This window comes from Osmia bicornis, chromosome 7 (assembly GCF_907164935.1).
Source record: "Osmia bicornis bicornis chromosome 7, iOsmBic2.1, whole genome shotgun sequence".
Classification (NCBI taxonomy): Eukaryota; Metazoa; Arthropoda; class Insecta; order Hymenoptera; family Megachilidae; genus Osmia; species Osmia bicornis.
The window spans coordinates 8,347,905-8,363,889 of NC_060222.1; the positions used below are offsets into that span (position 1 = coordinate 8,347,905).

A 15,985-nucleotide genomic window follows, 5' to 3' on the forward strand; every position below is an offset into this window, starting at 1 on the left:
CAAAGCATTAATAGTTTAGGAAATAATGGAGTGTTTTCAGTTATGCGGGACACACTATATACCTGGAAAATACGAATAACAACGTAAATATTAGTTCAAATTTTCCCACGTTGTTCCGACTATTCGGAATACCAACGAAATGAAACGGAAGGTGAGGTGGAATTGGCATCACCGGTGAAAAATAAATTAAACACGAGAATTAGGATCAAAAAACCTCCCAAGAGATCGCCGGGCCGTGCAGTTACAAATATACAGCACCTAGTGTTTCACACAACTCAGAGCACACGCCCGATTGCCACAACGCCCGTCAGTAAACCGCCACTCGTTCAAGTATCGATCAACACAATCGTTGGCCAAGCCAATCGCAAAGGAAAAGAAAACGTATAACCTGCACAATGCACCGATCCCGGTCCTAATGCGTGGGCCCAGTCCCGGGCTTTCCCTTCCAACGACTCGCCGCTCGTGTCTGCGAACCGCAGCGTGACCCCCCCCCCATGCACCCCCGCAAAGCGCGAAATTCAAAACTAACCGCTCGAGCGAAATATATAAAAACCCGAAACGCGAACACACATTAACATTTATACGCAAATGTTGAGAGGCCACAGACAGAGGAGACCATATACATGGTGTCTCAAAAGTAGGTCGGATTCCGTGGAGGGACGATTGTTGAGGTGATTCTAAACAACTTTTTCCTTTGCCAAAATGATGGTTAAGGCTTCGCTTTCGAGTTATTAATGAAAAACACTGTCCAATCAGAGCGTGCGTAGAGCGCGGGCTGAACCGCGAGAGTGCTGGGTATGCTCTGCGTTCGAACCGTGGCCGTGGTCGTGATCAAGTGCATCGGTACCACGATAGTATAATAAGACTCGTTGGGCAAAAGTTGAATCGAATAATGAATAAAAAAAAGAAAATAATAATACATAGTTTCGAATCATTGGTTGGAACAACGAATAAAGTAATGAATCGTTGTTCATGTAGAATGAATAAATCAAATTAATCTAACAACTTTATTCGTTGTACGATATGGATAAAAAAAATATTTTGGAGTCAATAAACATGTTTTTGAAAGAATTTAAATTCAACTTACCCATTCGTCCGTAAATGATCCAGTTGATCTCCAGACAGGATCATTGAACTCACTCAACCGCACGGTCACTATCATTCTTCACAAAATTTCACTACGTGGTCCAAAAGCTATTGCAGTTGCTGTTGCACTGGGCACAAATCAAAAAGATATAATATTTGGCACTACTTCGTAATGTTTTCACGACGTTACTGGTCTTCCTTTCCAACTTCAAATGGGACTGCTAGCTTTAGCGTTGTACTATCTCCCTCTTGATACTGATCTAATCTGCGGTCCCGAGACAAGCAGATGCGGTCACTATTTATGTTAATTTATCCTTTTCCAATCATATCTCTGACTGGCAGATGGCCCTTTTCACATGGGTCTTCCTAATACTTATGTATCCAACCCTCTTCCATTTTTCGGGTCTGTACGTTATCAGTTCCTGTCAGTATTACGTATATTTATGTTTACGAATCCTTCCCAGATGTTGCATCACCGAAGCCATCCCACAGGATACTCCTACCCTCATTTTTCCCTTGAAATCCCACTAATAAATGGGACTCTCCGCAGGTCCCGAGGTCAGTAGTTCACCGTCTTTCTAACCGTCGTAACGTCGGTATAATAGTTGTATCAAACTTTGTATCAAGAAATAAACTATTTACTAAACCACCAAACCGTCTCCGTTGATTCGACGACAGCGTCTGCGAGTTTTTTTTCGCTTTTTGTCCTTTTCTACGTTCGGCAATATTCAAATGCGCATTCTGATTGGACAGTGTTTTTCGTTAATAACTCAACAACGAAGCCTTAACAGACATTTTGACAAAGGAAAAAGTTGTTTAGAATCACATCAGCAATCGTCCCTTCATGGGATTCGACTTAATTTTGGGCGGAAATTGTCATTTTCCATAGAGAAACCTGATTTTATCATGAGTGTGCGTTTGGTACGTCATTCTACATCGAAATGGTCATATACGTTATCACAAATCGAATTTCTAATTGCTCCATTCCAATTACAAGTACAGGAGCTATTTTTTAAAATAAATGAAAAATAAGACCCATAGTGTGTGTGACCTTTTTGATTCAAAATGATTTATCAAATATGTAACTGGTAAAGGTATTCAGTTTTTTCTTCTGACACCCTGTATAGAAGACAATTTGTATTTAAAATGTGAAATAATATTTTATTTATTTTTATTTTATATATAATTAATCATTTTTTATGTTTTGTATATCAACACTTAAATGTTCATCGTTTCTGTATAACTTAACTAATTTCATGTACAATCTTTTATTAAATGATTTTAAATGTTTGGAGCTTGTTCTTAGAATAACACCAGTTGATTACATTCTTTTTTTTAAATATGTTTACACTATGAAATTATAGATAATTTAACAATCGTATATCATAAATGAAGCACATAATTCTTTAAACAAAAACTCAGTCTTTTAATATCTTTATTTGTAGCTTCAATTTTGTATCAGTATTCATAAATTTTGCTAGACATTAATTTGTCTTAACAAACGATTAACTTTTCATATAACATAATTGCATAGTAATAATTAATTTTAGTATCTAATTATATTTTAGTACACTTGATAAATTTTCATAAAATTTCTAATAAAGTAATGGAAAATTCGTATGCACAGGTAATGTATTTACATTCGGTAATGTTTGAACTAGAACTACTAAGATTAAATGACGATATGTCATCAAGTTCAAACATTGCAAGTACAAGTTCTGGATTAGATAGACGAGGAAGTCAAGGAGTTAGAAGTATCTTGCTGAAAGGTCAAATGAGATACATTGAAGACATCGATGCAATCATTTTCCTATGTAGCCCCTTGTAAGTATATCAATTACCTGCGTTATACATGTACATACTGGGTAGGCATTATTTTAGGAGTGGTAGTTGGGGCGATTCTGAACATTTCTTTCCTTCACCAAAAGTTATTTTACCAAAAACCCAAGTTAAGGCTTAGCTTTTCAATTACTAATGAAAAACATCGACTAATAAATGTGTGTGAAGTTGGCCTCGCAATTTTCAGATTTCGTATTTTTTGAAATTGTGCTGCATTGTGCTACGTTTGTGCCGTATTGTGCCATAAACCGCAACTCTGTAAATCAAAGCGTACTCAGGAAAATAAAAAAAAAACACAAAATTTTTTAGAGCCCCGCACTTTTTGAATGTTGAGTTTCTCTTTTTTGTGCCGTGTTGCACTATGTTTGTGAATTGCGCCGCAAACGAGAGATCGATAACATCAATAACAATAAAGAAAAAAAAAGAAAAACAAAATTATACTAGTCCCGCACTTTTGCCGAAACAAACTTTTTTTTCTTTTAGATAATTTGTGATAACTTGTGCTACGTTGTGCCGTCGATATAAACTCGATATCTCTATTCATTTTGTAGATAAAAAATGTTGAATTTTTAGGAATAAAAAATTTAATATTCGTATAACTTGCGAACGGCGACAAATAATCGAATTCTGCAAGTTGTGCTGAATTATGCTACTTACAATCTGCGAGACACATGCGTTAAAAATTGAGAATAGTTTGAGGGTCAATAAAAATAAACTAAAGAGGGTGGGAATGATGCAAAAATTTTATACAATATTTCCGAATTTTCTTTGATTGTGCCGGATTATGCTAGACTAGCACAACAATTTTTCCTAATAATAAAATTTCGTCAGATCGCCTGTTTTCACAGCGCTGGGAAAGTTAGGAATCAGACGTTAGGAATTTGCATGCGCATTCGCATGCGCTCGCGTGTAGCGGAGTGCATGTAAAGGCATGTGCTGGTAGCTGCCGCGGGAGTGTGACAGAGTGCAAATTTTGGCATTTCTTTTATGAAATAAAACAAAATACTTTTTCGAGTGGAGTTCGCTCTGAACCTTCATCGAGAGTAGATGTGTTTACTAGCTCTCCGATATATTCTGATTGCTCGTACACCGCGTGTTACTTTGCACGGGGCTCTTGCCCTTATAAACACCGCTTAAACGCAAGTGGAAAATCACGTGAGTGATTTTACAACGGCTTTTTTAGCAAAAAGTCCTCAGCTTAATAATTCTAGTTTCAGTTAAACCTTAAGTGAAGTTCCCAACCCCGTTGTTAATAGTGCTAATAGTATGAGTTATGCCGCAGTTGCACAGAAGAATCACTTCCCGAAAAGAGACCAAGGGCTAATATTGGATTGTGTCGAAGGCTTAAATCTAACGGATTACACTGTAGCAGTAGGCGACATTGTTCATCCCAAAAATATTCTGTACTCATCCAGAATCTCTCACAACCGAGTTTGTTTGTACTTGTCCAGTAAAGACTTGGTAAATGATATTACTGACAAACACGAAATCCTTAAGGAATAGAAAAAGAAAAAGTCACCATTAGACCTCTAATTTCGAAACAGCAGAGAGTCATTATCTCCAACGTGGCCCCCCCCCCCCAATTTCTCATCACGTCATTGAAGACAAAATTGACAGTCTCAATATCAAACATAGTGCTCCTATCACAACTTTGAAAGCTACTATAGCTAAAGACGGCTACGAACATGTTCTTAGTTCGAGAAGACAAACCTACATTAACCCTAGTGATGTCCAAAAATTACCTGAGTTTATCAAAATTGTCTTTGATCAATCACTTCCCTCTGACAAATACAATACTTTAGTTGAAATTATTTCCTCTGCTGTCAAATTTAGCTCTCCTAAAAAGAATGTCATACCAAACGGCAAAATCAAAAATCCTGTCCCTTGGTGGGTCCCTTAATGCTACAAAATCAAAAGGCTGCGCAGAGCCTCTTACAAAAAATGTAAATTTACTAAAAACTCAGCTGACCTAATAAATTATAAGAAATATTCTGCGTTAGCTAAACGTACCTTCAAACTTAAAAAAAAGGAATGTTTCAAAAAATTTGCCGAAAACATAAATTTTCATACTGACGCGAAATTTGTCTGGAGCAAGTGCAAAATTTTTAAAAACAGTTGGGTCCTCAACACTCGGCCGAAAATTTACAACTTCACCACAAAGTTGAAACCGCGCTCAATAAAATAAGCCCTCCCTGGGTACAAACAGATCCTGATTGGCTGACTGCTACCCACCAAAATTCTTTTCTCGATACTCCTTTTGACTTCTTGGAATTCAACGTAGCTCTAAATTCAAAAAATGTAAAATCATCCCCGGGTATGGATGGTATTGATTTTGAAATCATTCAAAATTTTCCGATTAATTATATGGATGATTTCAAAATAAAATCGAGTGCCTCTGTTCCTTTTTTGGGAATTGTATTCGACTATAACTTGTCGTTCTCGAATCACACTAGCCTTGTACAGAAGAGATGCTACAAAGCTCTTAATATAATTAAATTCCTTTGCGGTACCTGGTGAGGTTCTCACCCTGATACTTTATTAACTTTTTACAAGAGCTTGGTTCGATCCATCATTGATTATGGTTGCTACATGTATTTTCCCTCACGCAAAAGCTTGGTTGGAAAACTTGAAAGGATCCAATTTTCGGCAATTAGGGCAGCTCTGGGCTTCCGGAAAAGCACTCCCACTAACATTTTGCTGGCTCAATCATAATTAACTTTTCTGAGCGACCGCGCCAAATATTTATGTAATCGTTTCATAGCAAAGACCCTATCCATTAACAACTCTCTCACTTGCAAAACGATAAAAAGCTTTTTCAAAACTGCCAAAAAATATTCATCAAACAAGAAAAGAATTCTTCACCAATGTATCTTTGAAATAATGGACACAGGCATCTGTCCGATAATAGATACTCGGATTAATCACAGCCTGTACTGCTTCGATTATAATGTCCTTACTACCTCAATTTCTATCAATACCTCATTTGGTCAAACTGTAAGAGATGTCGGAGATGTAAATCAGATGCTTAGCGAGCTGGTAGGGAGCGGCGAGGCTTTCGGTCTCTACACGGATGGCAGTAAAATTGCAGGTTCTATTACAGTCGGGGCTGCTTGGGCTTGCCCTAAACTAAACTTGTATTCCAAAAAAGCCATTAACAATTTCGCTTCCGTGTTCACTGCCGAGTGCATTGCGCTGAATGATGCTTTCGATTTCGCCCTACAAAATCGAAGTAGAAACTTTCATATTTTTTCCGATTCTCTTAGCGCTCTGCAGTCTCTACAGTCTACCAAATGCAATATTAAAATAAAACTAGCCCCTATATCTTTGAAATCAAAAGAAAATATAACGACTTTATATGTGAAAATCCTTATAATACTTCTATCGAGGTATATTGGATTCCATCGCACATAGGAGTTCGAGGAAATGAGTTTGTTGACGAGCTTGCAAAATCTATTACTTCTTCCGCTACCCTTGACGTTCAGTCAGTTCCCGTTACAGACCTTTTTGAAATGTTTAATTCCAAAGCCTTTGCTCAAACTGTTAACTCTCTTCGTGAGCAGGGCCTCTTCAAGGGCAAGACCTACTTCCAGCTCTATCACTCTGAAAAAAAGATACCTTGGTACTCAGGAAAATGTCTGTCTCGAGAGTTTATTGTTACCATGAATAGATGTAGGTCAAATCATTACAATCTGGCCGAGTCTCTAGCACGTATCAATTTCATAAACGATCCCACATGCAAATGTAACGCTGCCAGCGAAAATTTAAATCATATAATATGGCAGTGCCAGCTATATGATCCTCAAAGGAGTAAATTAATTGTATCTTTGAAAAAACTCTCCTACAGTCTACCATTTAGCATAGAAATGCTTATTGCGAAGCCGGATATTAGAGCCTGCCTCTGCATCTTCTCGTTTTTAAAAAATTGTAACCTGTACATTTAGTTACTTAAGTTTCGATCCTATGGTTCAATTGTTTTCTCATTCGATTTAAGTTAATCTGCGTTTGTAAATCTCCATGTTTCTTCCAACTTCAACGAGTTGAAATTAGTTATCGCAAAATGTAAAATTTGATTTGCAAATGTCAAATTATGTACAGCAGAAATAAACCTCGTATGAGTTTTCAAATGCTTAATAAAAAAAAAACTTTTTCTAGTTTATTCTCCATCTCGCAGTTTAATTCGTATAGAATTTTTCTTATAGGTCTGAGCATGAAGACAGTGGACATGCTAGAAAAAATATTACTTTGTTCCAAGCACACCTATAATATTACAAATAACATTAATATGAACAACAAAATAACGAAAATATAAAAAAAAGCATAAATTAAAAATCACAAAAATATATAAAAATACATATAAAACGCAAAAAAATAGGAAGGAGCTAGAATACCGGTACGCCCACGTCATTAGTTCCGGGTAACACAAAAAGTGGTATACAGGGTGAGGCAATATGTTAGAAGTATTTTTGATTCCTCGCACGATCAAGGTTCTGGGGTAAGTGCCATGCCGTTCTACCAGAAGATGCAAGATCTTCCCCACTCCGTGGCCAGATCCTTCTAGATCAACCTTATCTTTTTCCACGTGCCATGCAGCACCATGACTTCGGGTCACCGGCCACACGCGTTCCTTCGAGAATCGGCGATCGAACTCTCTATCGCCGTTCCATAAACAAAACATCCGCGACTCTTAGAATTCGTCGCACCTCAAGTATCAACTACCGCCGGCCCAAGTCCGACGACAGACATATGGCTCGGGGTATTGATAGCCTAAAGAATCCTAAGAAATCCTTGAAACCCAGGTCAAAGCCCAAAATGCATTGACCCTGCCACGTGTCAACCCTTGAACACGTGCTGACGCTAACAAATAACTGTGTCCATCTTGAATTTTGCCGATATTTGTAATAATATGAAAGAATGTTATGTATAAAAATTGCACTGTATAAAGAGGGCGATGTTGTGATACAAACATTTTTTGCGTGTGTAGAGACATAGAGGAGATTTCAAGGTCATTTGTGTTTTTTTAAATGAAATGCTATGTTTTTTTATCGCGATGTGATAGCCGGAGCTGAGACGAGTTCGGCAAACTATCATTGAAGGTCATACAAGGTCAAATGTGGTAGTAAAATAAACTTTCTTACATTACAGGACATGTTCGAAGTGATGGCCGTTTTCGTCAATGCAAAGTTGCAATCTTCGTTTCGCTGCATCACGTGCATGTCTTATTGTATCTGCACTTATTCTACCACATGCTGTATGTCATAAACCCTTCCTTTCATGTAAATGAATGGTCCTGTAATATTGTTTATGTGTTGACAATATATCGCGTGTAGCAAGAAATGTAAACATTCCGGCAATTCGAAACATTAACATGAATCGGTCCCCAGTCTCCGTCGATTGTTAAATCAGATAGCTGTGTAATCGGGTGCTGTCGCCCTATAATGTCATTTGTAGTGCTTGAGAACCAGTAGCATGTTGCAGCATGTGGTAGAATAAGTGCTAAGACATGTACGTAATGCAGCGATACGAAGATTGCAACTTTGCATTGACACAAATGGCCGTTCCTTAAGAAAATTTATTTTACTATCACATTTGACCTTGTATGACCTTCAATGATAGCTTGGCGAACTCATCTCAGCATCGGCTATCACATCGCGATAAAAAAAACATAGCATTTCACTTAAAAAAACAAAGATGACCTTGAAATCTACTCTATATCTCCACACACGCAAAAAATGTTTATATCACAATATCGCCCTCTTTATACCGTGCAATTTTAACGGCAAAATTCAAGGTGGACACAGTTATTGTCCCACCCTGTATATATATACATATATGTATATTATTTATCACTATCAGATATTAAAACATTACAGTTGAAAAACACACGTTTTCAACATATTTGCAGAATATTCTGATTCCTAATTTTGCCAGCGCTGCGAAATCTGGGGATCTGACGAAATTTTGTCATTAGGAAAAGTTGTTGTGTTAGTCTAGTACAATCCGGCACAATCAAAGAAAATTCGGAAATATCCAATTTTTGAATCACCCCCCCCCCTGTTTTGTTAATTTTTATTGACCTTCAAGCTAATTTCAACTTTTAACGCACGTGTCTCGCAGATTGTAAGTAGCACAATTCAGCACAACTTGCAGAATTCGATTATCTGTCGCCGTTCGCAAGTTATACGAATATTAAATTTTTTATTCCTAAAAATTCAATATTTTTTATCTACAAAATGAATAGAGATATCGCGTTTATATCGACGGCACAACGTAGCACAAGTTATCACAAATTATCTAAAAGAATAAAAGTTTGCTTCGGCAAAAGTGCGGGACTAGTATAACTTTGTTATTATTTGTTTTCTTTATTGTTATTGATGTTATCGATCTCTCGTATGCGGCACAATTCAGCACTAATATAGCACAGTACGACACAAAAAAGGAAAACTCAAAATTTGAAAAGTGCGAAGCTATCAAAATTTTTTTTTTCATTTCCTTGAGTACGCTTTGATTTACAGAGTTGCGGTTTACGGGACAGTACAGCACAAACGTAGCACAATGCAGCACAATTTAAAAAAATACAAAATTCGAAAATGTGCGGCGCCAACTTCACACACATGACTAATAAGAGTGCGGGCTTATTGCTAGCCGCGGGAGTGTTGGCTACGAGAAGGAGGCTTGATTATGGTTACAAACAAACAACTTGGCACCGCGTCGCGTCGGTAACATAGTAAACGTCAGACGATAGTTACAAAATGCTTAACTATAAATAAGTATAAATTTATCGACGTTTACTGCTAGCTACGGTGTGTCAGCAACACTGCGACCTAGCCAACACTTCTGCGGCTAACAATAAGTCCGGGCACTATGCGTGGTCTTGTTGGTCGGTATTTTTCTTTAATAATTCAAAAATTAAGTCTTAACGAGCATTTTGATAAATGAAAAAGTTGTTTAGAATCACCCCGGCTATCACCCCCCGAAGGAATGCCCATCAATAGCCGAACGTACTGAATAAATATTAAACATTAACAAATTGGAAAAATAATAGAAACTGTTTTTATCAGAATTAACAGTTTAGACGAATTGCTTAATATGGGCCTCTATCTGAATGACCTGAATCCTCATGGCTTGAGTCGAGAGTTAGTTCTTGCAGGATGGCAACATTGTGGAAGGTACAATATTATTTTTTAATCTCGGGTAAGATAAAATATACTGTTATTTCACCCAATTTTACTCAATGTTTCGTTATCAATGTGATCATTTTTGTTGGAACTTCCGCATCAGATTGGAAATGATGTTCGAAAGGGCAGAGCAGAGATCAACCGAACTAGAAAACAGCTATGCACTTCTGGATCGTTGGAAGAACAAAAGCGACGAGCTTTTATATTCTATGATTCCTCAAACAGTGGCTGACAGATTACGTGCTGGTGTAAGCCCTTTGAGTACATGTGAGGTATTTAATAATCCTTCAAAGCGTTGTTAAAATTTTCATTGTAGTATATTTGCTGAAATTCTAGTAAAAGGATTATATGTATACTGTGTTGCATATTCACTTACAGACACTGAAACAAAAGTTATTGAATCATTATCTATATAGTGTATCCGCTTTAACAAATATTTAATATTATTATTTTTTAAATACATTGTTTGTAATAGAATTTCATACATTTTTCTCTTATTTTCGTATTTCATCTATCATATTTTAAAATATCTTCTTAATATACCTTCATAAACATGTATTTACATATATTTTAAGAAGAATTAATTATATTATATTATAGAAAATTAGTAAAAATTAAGTAATGAATTAATTACATCAGAGTCGTTAATAGAATGTGTAGGGCAGGGCCGGCGTGACCTTTTGCGGGGCCCGGTTCCAAAATTTTGCGGGGCTAGAATACAATATGTTAGTTTCGACAGTTTTTCGAAAATATTTCGAAAACTAAGGCCAAGCGGCGGTTATATGTATAGGGAAAAGTTGTTAAAAATATTGATTTCTACAACATATTTAAAAATCATCGAAATCGGAGGTGCCGTCTGTAATCTAAATACTTACCCATTTCTGTTATTGCTTACTTTATCGAAATTTTAACATTTGGGGCGAAATTAATTTAATAATAACGGATTCTATTAATATATATTCGCTAAATATATTCTTACACGAACACGTTATCCGTTTACCAGTTAAACCGGGATCGAACGCTTCTCGATAAACACTAAAATCGACATACACTCGAATAGAAGACCGGAGAGAGGAGAGGTTTCTACCGCTGGCACTTACATTTGGCAATAATCGTATCTCCATCTCTTGGATAATACATAAATACTAATAACACGAAAATGCCATCACCTTCGTACTCTCAACAGATTCAAATTCTCAACTAGTTATATGTATTGGATTTCATTTGTATCAGCGCCATACGTTTTTTCTGCGACGCAATTTCAGTTAGGGTTGGTTTTAAGTTAAAAGAGGGAAAATAATTGAAAACAAATACTCACCAGAAATCAAATGTTTTCAAAATGTTTTCATAACAGCAGGTGAGAGATCAAAATGTATATGACACGGTTTATACCACAATATTACTTTCAAATATATTCGTCGTCTTAAATTCACCGGGACGTAACGATCAGAGTCCTCGCCACGCGTCGAGAAATTAAGTACCTAATGCCCAACGTCGAAGACGGTAACAATGGGACAGTGTGATGCGTCTTTGTTTAAAACGTATGAAACGCGATTCAAGATTCATGTCAGTGTGCAGCAAGTTGTCATCGATTAGTGGATTATGCGATTGCATTTTCCACTCACACCCGAATATTCAATCTACTATATAGGGGCTTCTGCAAAATATCTAATGAGTTTTCGCAGACCACGGGGCCTTTCTAAACGCGGGGCCGGGTTCCGGCGAACACGTTGAACATGCCTCGCGCCGGCCCTGGTGTAGGGCCTAGAGCAAAAGTCGATTATTGAAAATATCTAATTGGAAACAGTCCTAAAATCTATTCTGGTAAAAGTGTAAACAAACAAAAATAACATTTGTTATGTATATAAGTACCTAGCAAATATCTTGATTCTTGAACAGCGGAGTTATAAAACATATACAAAGATACTAACCTAAAGTTAAATGTATAATTTTTAAATGAAAGAATTTCATATATTGGGAGAATAATTTTTAGAGGAACAGCGTAAAATTTAAAAAATGAAAATAATGTGAAATATTGCATTAAATTCAAATTGTGGTTCTGTCCACGATTCGCTGTCCGAGGGTTATAAACATGTTAGAAAATGCAAGTGTCTTAGCGTGAAACCCGGGCCAAGTATCTCGTCTGCCTGGTGTTATGAGCAGCTTTGAAGTATCCATCGTTTTAAAAATTATATGATGATACATACCCAATGAAACGATATGAGAAAATGTAAATACATTTGAATGATTTTCGATAACCTTTTAAGATGAAAAATAATCAGTTAATTCAAAAAGTAATTATAAAGATCTTTTTGTGTGAATTTACATACATGGGAAAAATAAAAGAATATATTTCCTTTTTACGAACTAGTAATTTACTCAAGTTTAAATCAGAATTATAAGTTTAAATTGCATAACAAAAACAAAAAGTTAAGTCAAATTATTTAAATAAAGAAAAATAGTTGACATTATTTAAAAAAATAGTATGATTTTGTATGACATGGTACACTAAATTTGTTTAAATTCCTTTCAATATTTTATGATACTATAAAATATTTACATTGAGCATGTAAATCTATACTTAAAAGAAAGATGCATGTAAAGTTTATATAATCCTTTTATAACTACAAATAGTAAAATAATGTCACTACCAGTCAAGAACGAGTTGATATTTCCTTTTTATTTGAAATAATCAAATGAGTAAAATAGAGATTTACATATCTATGATACATAAATCATTAACTTCAAACAAAATGTGAAATCGATGTTGGTCAACATCGTTATTATTAACAAACACAAATATATTAATATCTATTCTTTTTTACAGTCATTTGAGTCTATAACCGTTCTGTTTTGTGAACTGTGTGATTTTGATTATTCCACAATTGAAGGTGCTATGGATATTGTTTCATCAATGAACGCTGTTTTTTCCTGTTTTGATTCATTAATGGACGAATTTAATGTCTATAAGGTAAGTTTATACATCAGCTTGAAAATGTAATTCTGTAATACGTTTCATCAACAAAAACATTAAAAACATTCTTATTATCTTCAACAGGTAGAAACAGTTGGCCGAGTTTATATGGCAGCTAGTGGAGCACCTGATAGAACTGAACATCATGCTCAAAACATTGCAGATTTTTCTCTGCAGTTATTAAAACACGTTCGATCTCTCAAATTACCGTCTGGTCTTGACATACAAATTCGTATAGGTAAGACTGATATGAAAACTCTGAGCTGTTATATAGAGTGCGGCCGTATAACATATTAATCTGGTGGAAAATATCGAACACAGTTTTTTCGTCCAAAGCTTTATTTTTAAGATAATTGAGTTTGAATATTCACTAAGCATGCATGTAATTGCGGCTAAGATACGACTTTTCGTTTAAAGTATATATAATAGTGATTTCATTTGCAAACAATACTTACGTAATACATATTCCTGGTTCGTGGATACTCAATTAAACCGATGATACCTGGAGTCAGTGCCGTCTTAATAGGTCGACCTTTAAAGGCTGCAAGTACTTAAAAGATTTAAAAATTTAAATCTTTAGAGGGAGTATATATCTTTATTCAAAATCTTTTGAATAGAATTTAGAGGGAGTATACTTTTTTAACGAATTCATGTACGTATCCAAAAACGGCGTGAGATAGACTTCACATCCTTATTGCATGTGTCCTCCATTACCAGCAAGGTTTTTTTCAAAAATCAAGACAGATCCACTTATTATTAGTTATATTATTGCTATGTAAAAGGTTTTAAAATACAACAAATTTCTGCCGTGACCTCTTCCTTTTCCTAATTCCGTAAGTATTTACTTATTTTGCTCATTGATTAATCCAGCACTGCCTGGAATATTCATAAGTTGCATCTTACGATTAGTCGTAATTGCGTGCGTATGTAATGAATATTCAAACTTGGCTATCCTAAAAATTAGGCCTCGGGCGAACAAATTTTATTCTATATCTACTTTTTATTCTTTTTTCACTATAAATCAGTTTCCATCCGCTTGATATGATATTCTACCGTACGTTGATGATATCAAAACTAAATCGATTTAGAAACAAAATTATATAATTTAGCATATAACTGAGAAACATGAATAATAAATAAATATCAATTCTAATTTTCCCACGTAAACGTTTACACGCAAGTGGTAGAAGGCCACAGACCTATACAGCGTGTCCTGTAAATCTCGATACTCTCGGAAATGGGTGTTGCAAGGATGACTCTGAATAACTTATTCCTTTACCAAAATGTTGGCTGAAGCTTCGTTTTTGAATTATTAACGAAAAACACTGTCCAATTAGAGTGCGCATAGAGCGTGGGCTGAATCATGGGAGCGTTGACTACACATATGTATAGGCCCTCTCCCCTACAGAAAAAAGGAATTGGATTCCTGCGGCAAATTAGCGGAGAATTCGGGAAATTGGTGGCTTGTGGCGAGGAGTCGGAGCTCCGAAATCCGGGAACTCAAGAAAGGGGGAGATCGGAAAGTCGGGGGGGGAGATTTTTCCTGGGAAATGCTGATGTGATTGCGAGTGTATATGCATACAGGGTGTCTCATCTAAATTGTTACAGAGCTCTTATTTCGTAACTATTAATAATACAAAAAATTGTTGATATGGAAATTGCATGGAAAAAGAGGGCCTATGTTTTCGTCAAATGAAAAATCTTTTATATTATTAGTTTAAGAGATATGATGGTCCAGTTTTGTTTTTTAAATGGAACCATATATTTTTTTCAGAGCATGTAATAGTGCTTCTCAAAGCGAATTCATTACGCTTTAATGTATATGTTACCGTTAAAGTGCGGGAATCAGTTATTCTGCAGATTACCTAGGTAATGTGCAGATTAACTAGAGTGATCCGTTGATGTGCGGAAAATTATTTCATTTCTCACATTACCTACTAGGCACTTGTTAAAATGAAACTAAGATCTTTGTTGGAACAAGAGCAACGTTTCTATACGCTTAAATTAATATAATGTTAATTACTTATTTTTACTTACTAGAATCCAGTTAATACAATCAAACAATCAACAAATTAGTTGATAGAATCAATGGTAAATCTACAGAATTACGGCTTCTGTGAAAACATCCCCCACGAGTTGAACAACATATAAAATTCGTTTTGCTGATCAGGGGGCTGGGCCCCCCAGACCCCCTTTGTGTGCTACACTAACTAATACTAATACCCATTTTTAATATAAGGAAATGATAAACACAATTTACAAAGTAACATATTTATTTAAATAAAACGATTATATTAAATTACATTATATCAAAAATGGATATCGGTATTAGTTAATGTAGTTTTCAGGGGCGGGGGGGTCTGGGGGGCGCAGACCCCCAGTAGGCGGGACAAATTGAATACTTTAAATGTTAATAACTTTTTTGCTACGCACTAGCAGCCAACGCAAATTATGAGAAATAAAAACAAGCGGCGACGACAAAACACTAATGAAACCAAACTAAAAGTGGTGGGATAGAGGAGAAGAAGTGAGGGAAGGAAATGAGAGAAACAAACTTTCGCACTTTAACGATACGGAAGCCGTTAGAGCCCCCACAGACTGCCGACTTTCTATCGGCCGATAGTTTGGTCGGGTTCTTAATCAGTATGAAGATGTACTATATGTAAGTGCGCATATTACAACGATTCGGTATCGGCCGATAAATAAGTTTGATGGGCTACACGATTGCATTCAAACTAAACTATCCATCTCTTTCCACCCTGTTTCTTCTTTCACCAACCCAAGTATTTAGTCGGCCCAGTGTGCGCGTTAACCGGCCAACCCGACCAAACTATTGGCTGATAGAAAGTCTGCAGTCTGCGGGGGCTCTTAATATGCATATTACCTAGGTAAAGTGAGGAAAGCTCTTGAT

At 36.1% G+C, this 15,985-nt stretch overlaps 1 protein-coding gene across 5 annotated transcripts in view; it reads left to right on the forward strand.

Moving 5' to 3' along the window:
- Nucleotides 1-15,985, forward strand: part of LOC114879648 (soluble guanylate cyclase 89Da-like) — a 110,003-nt gene that overhangs the window by 74,622 nt on the left and 19,396 nt on the right. For all 5 annotated transcript variants that reach the window (XM_029194752.2, XM_029194749.2, XM_029194750.2 and 2 more), the window contains 5 exons: nt 2,714-2,910; nt 9,984-10,091; nt 10,204-10,372; nt 12,928-13,071; nt 13,159-13,312. In XM_029194752.2, the coding sequence (XP_029050585.2) occupies nt 2,714-2,910; nt 9,984-10,091; nt 10,204-10,372; nt 12,928-13,071; nt 13,159-13,312 (772 nt within the window). The remainder of the gene's footprint in view (nt 1-2,713; nt 2,911-9,983; nt 10,092-10,203; nt 10,373-12,927; nt 13,072-13,158; nt 13,313-15,985) is intronic.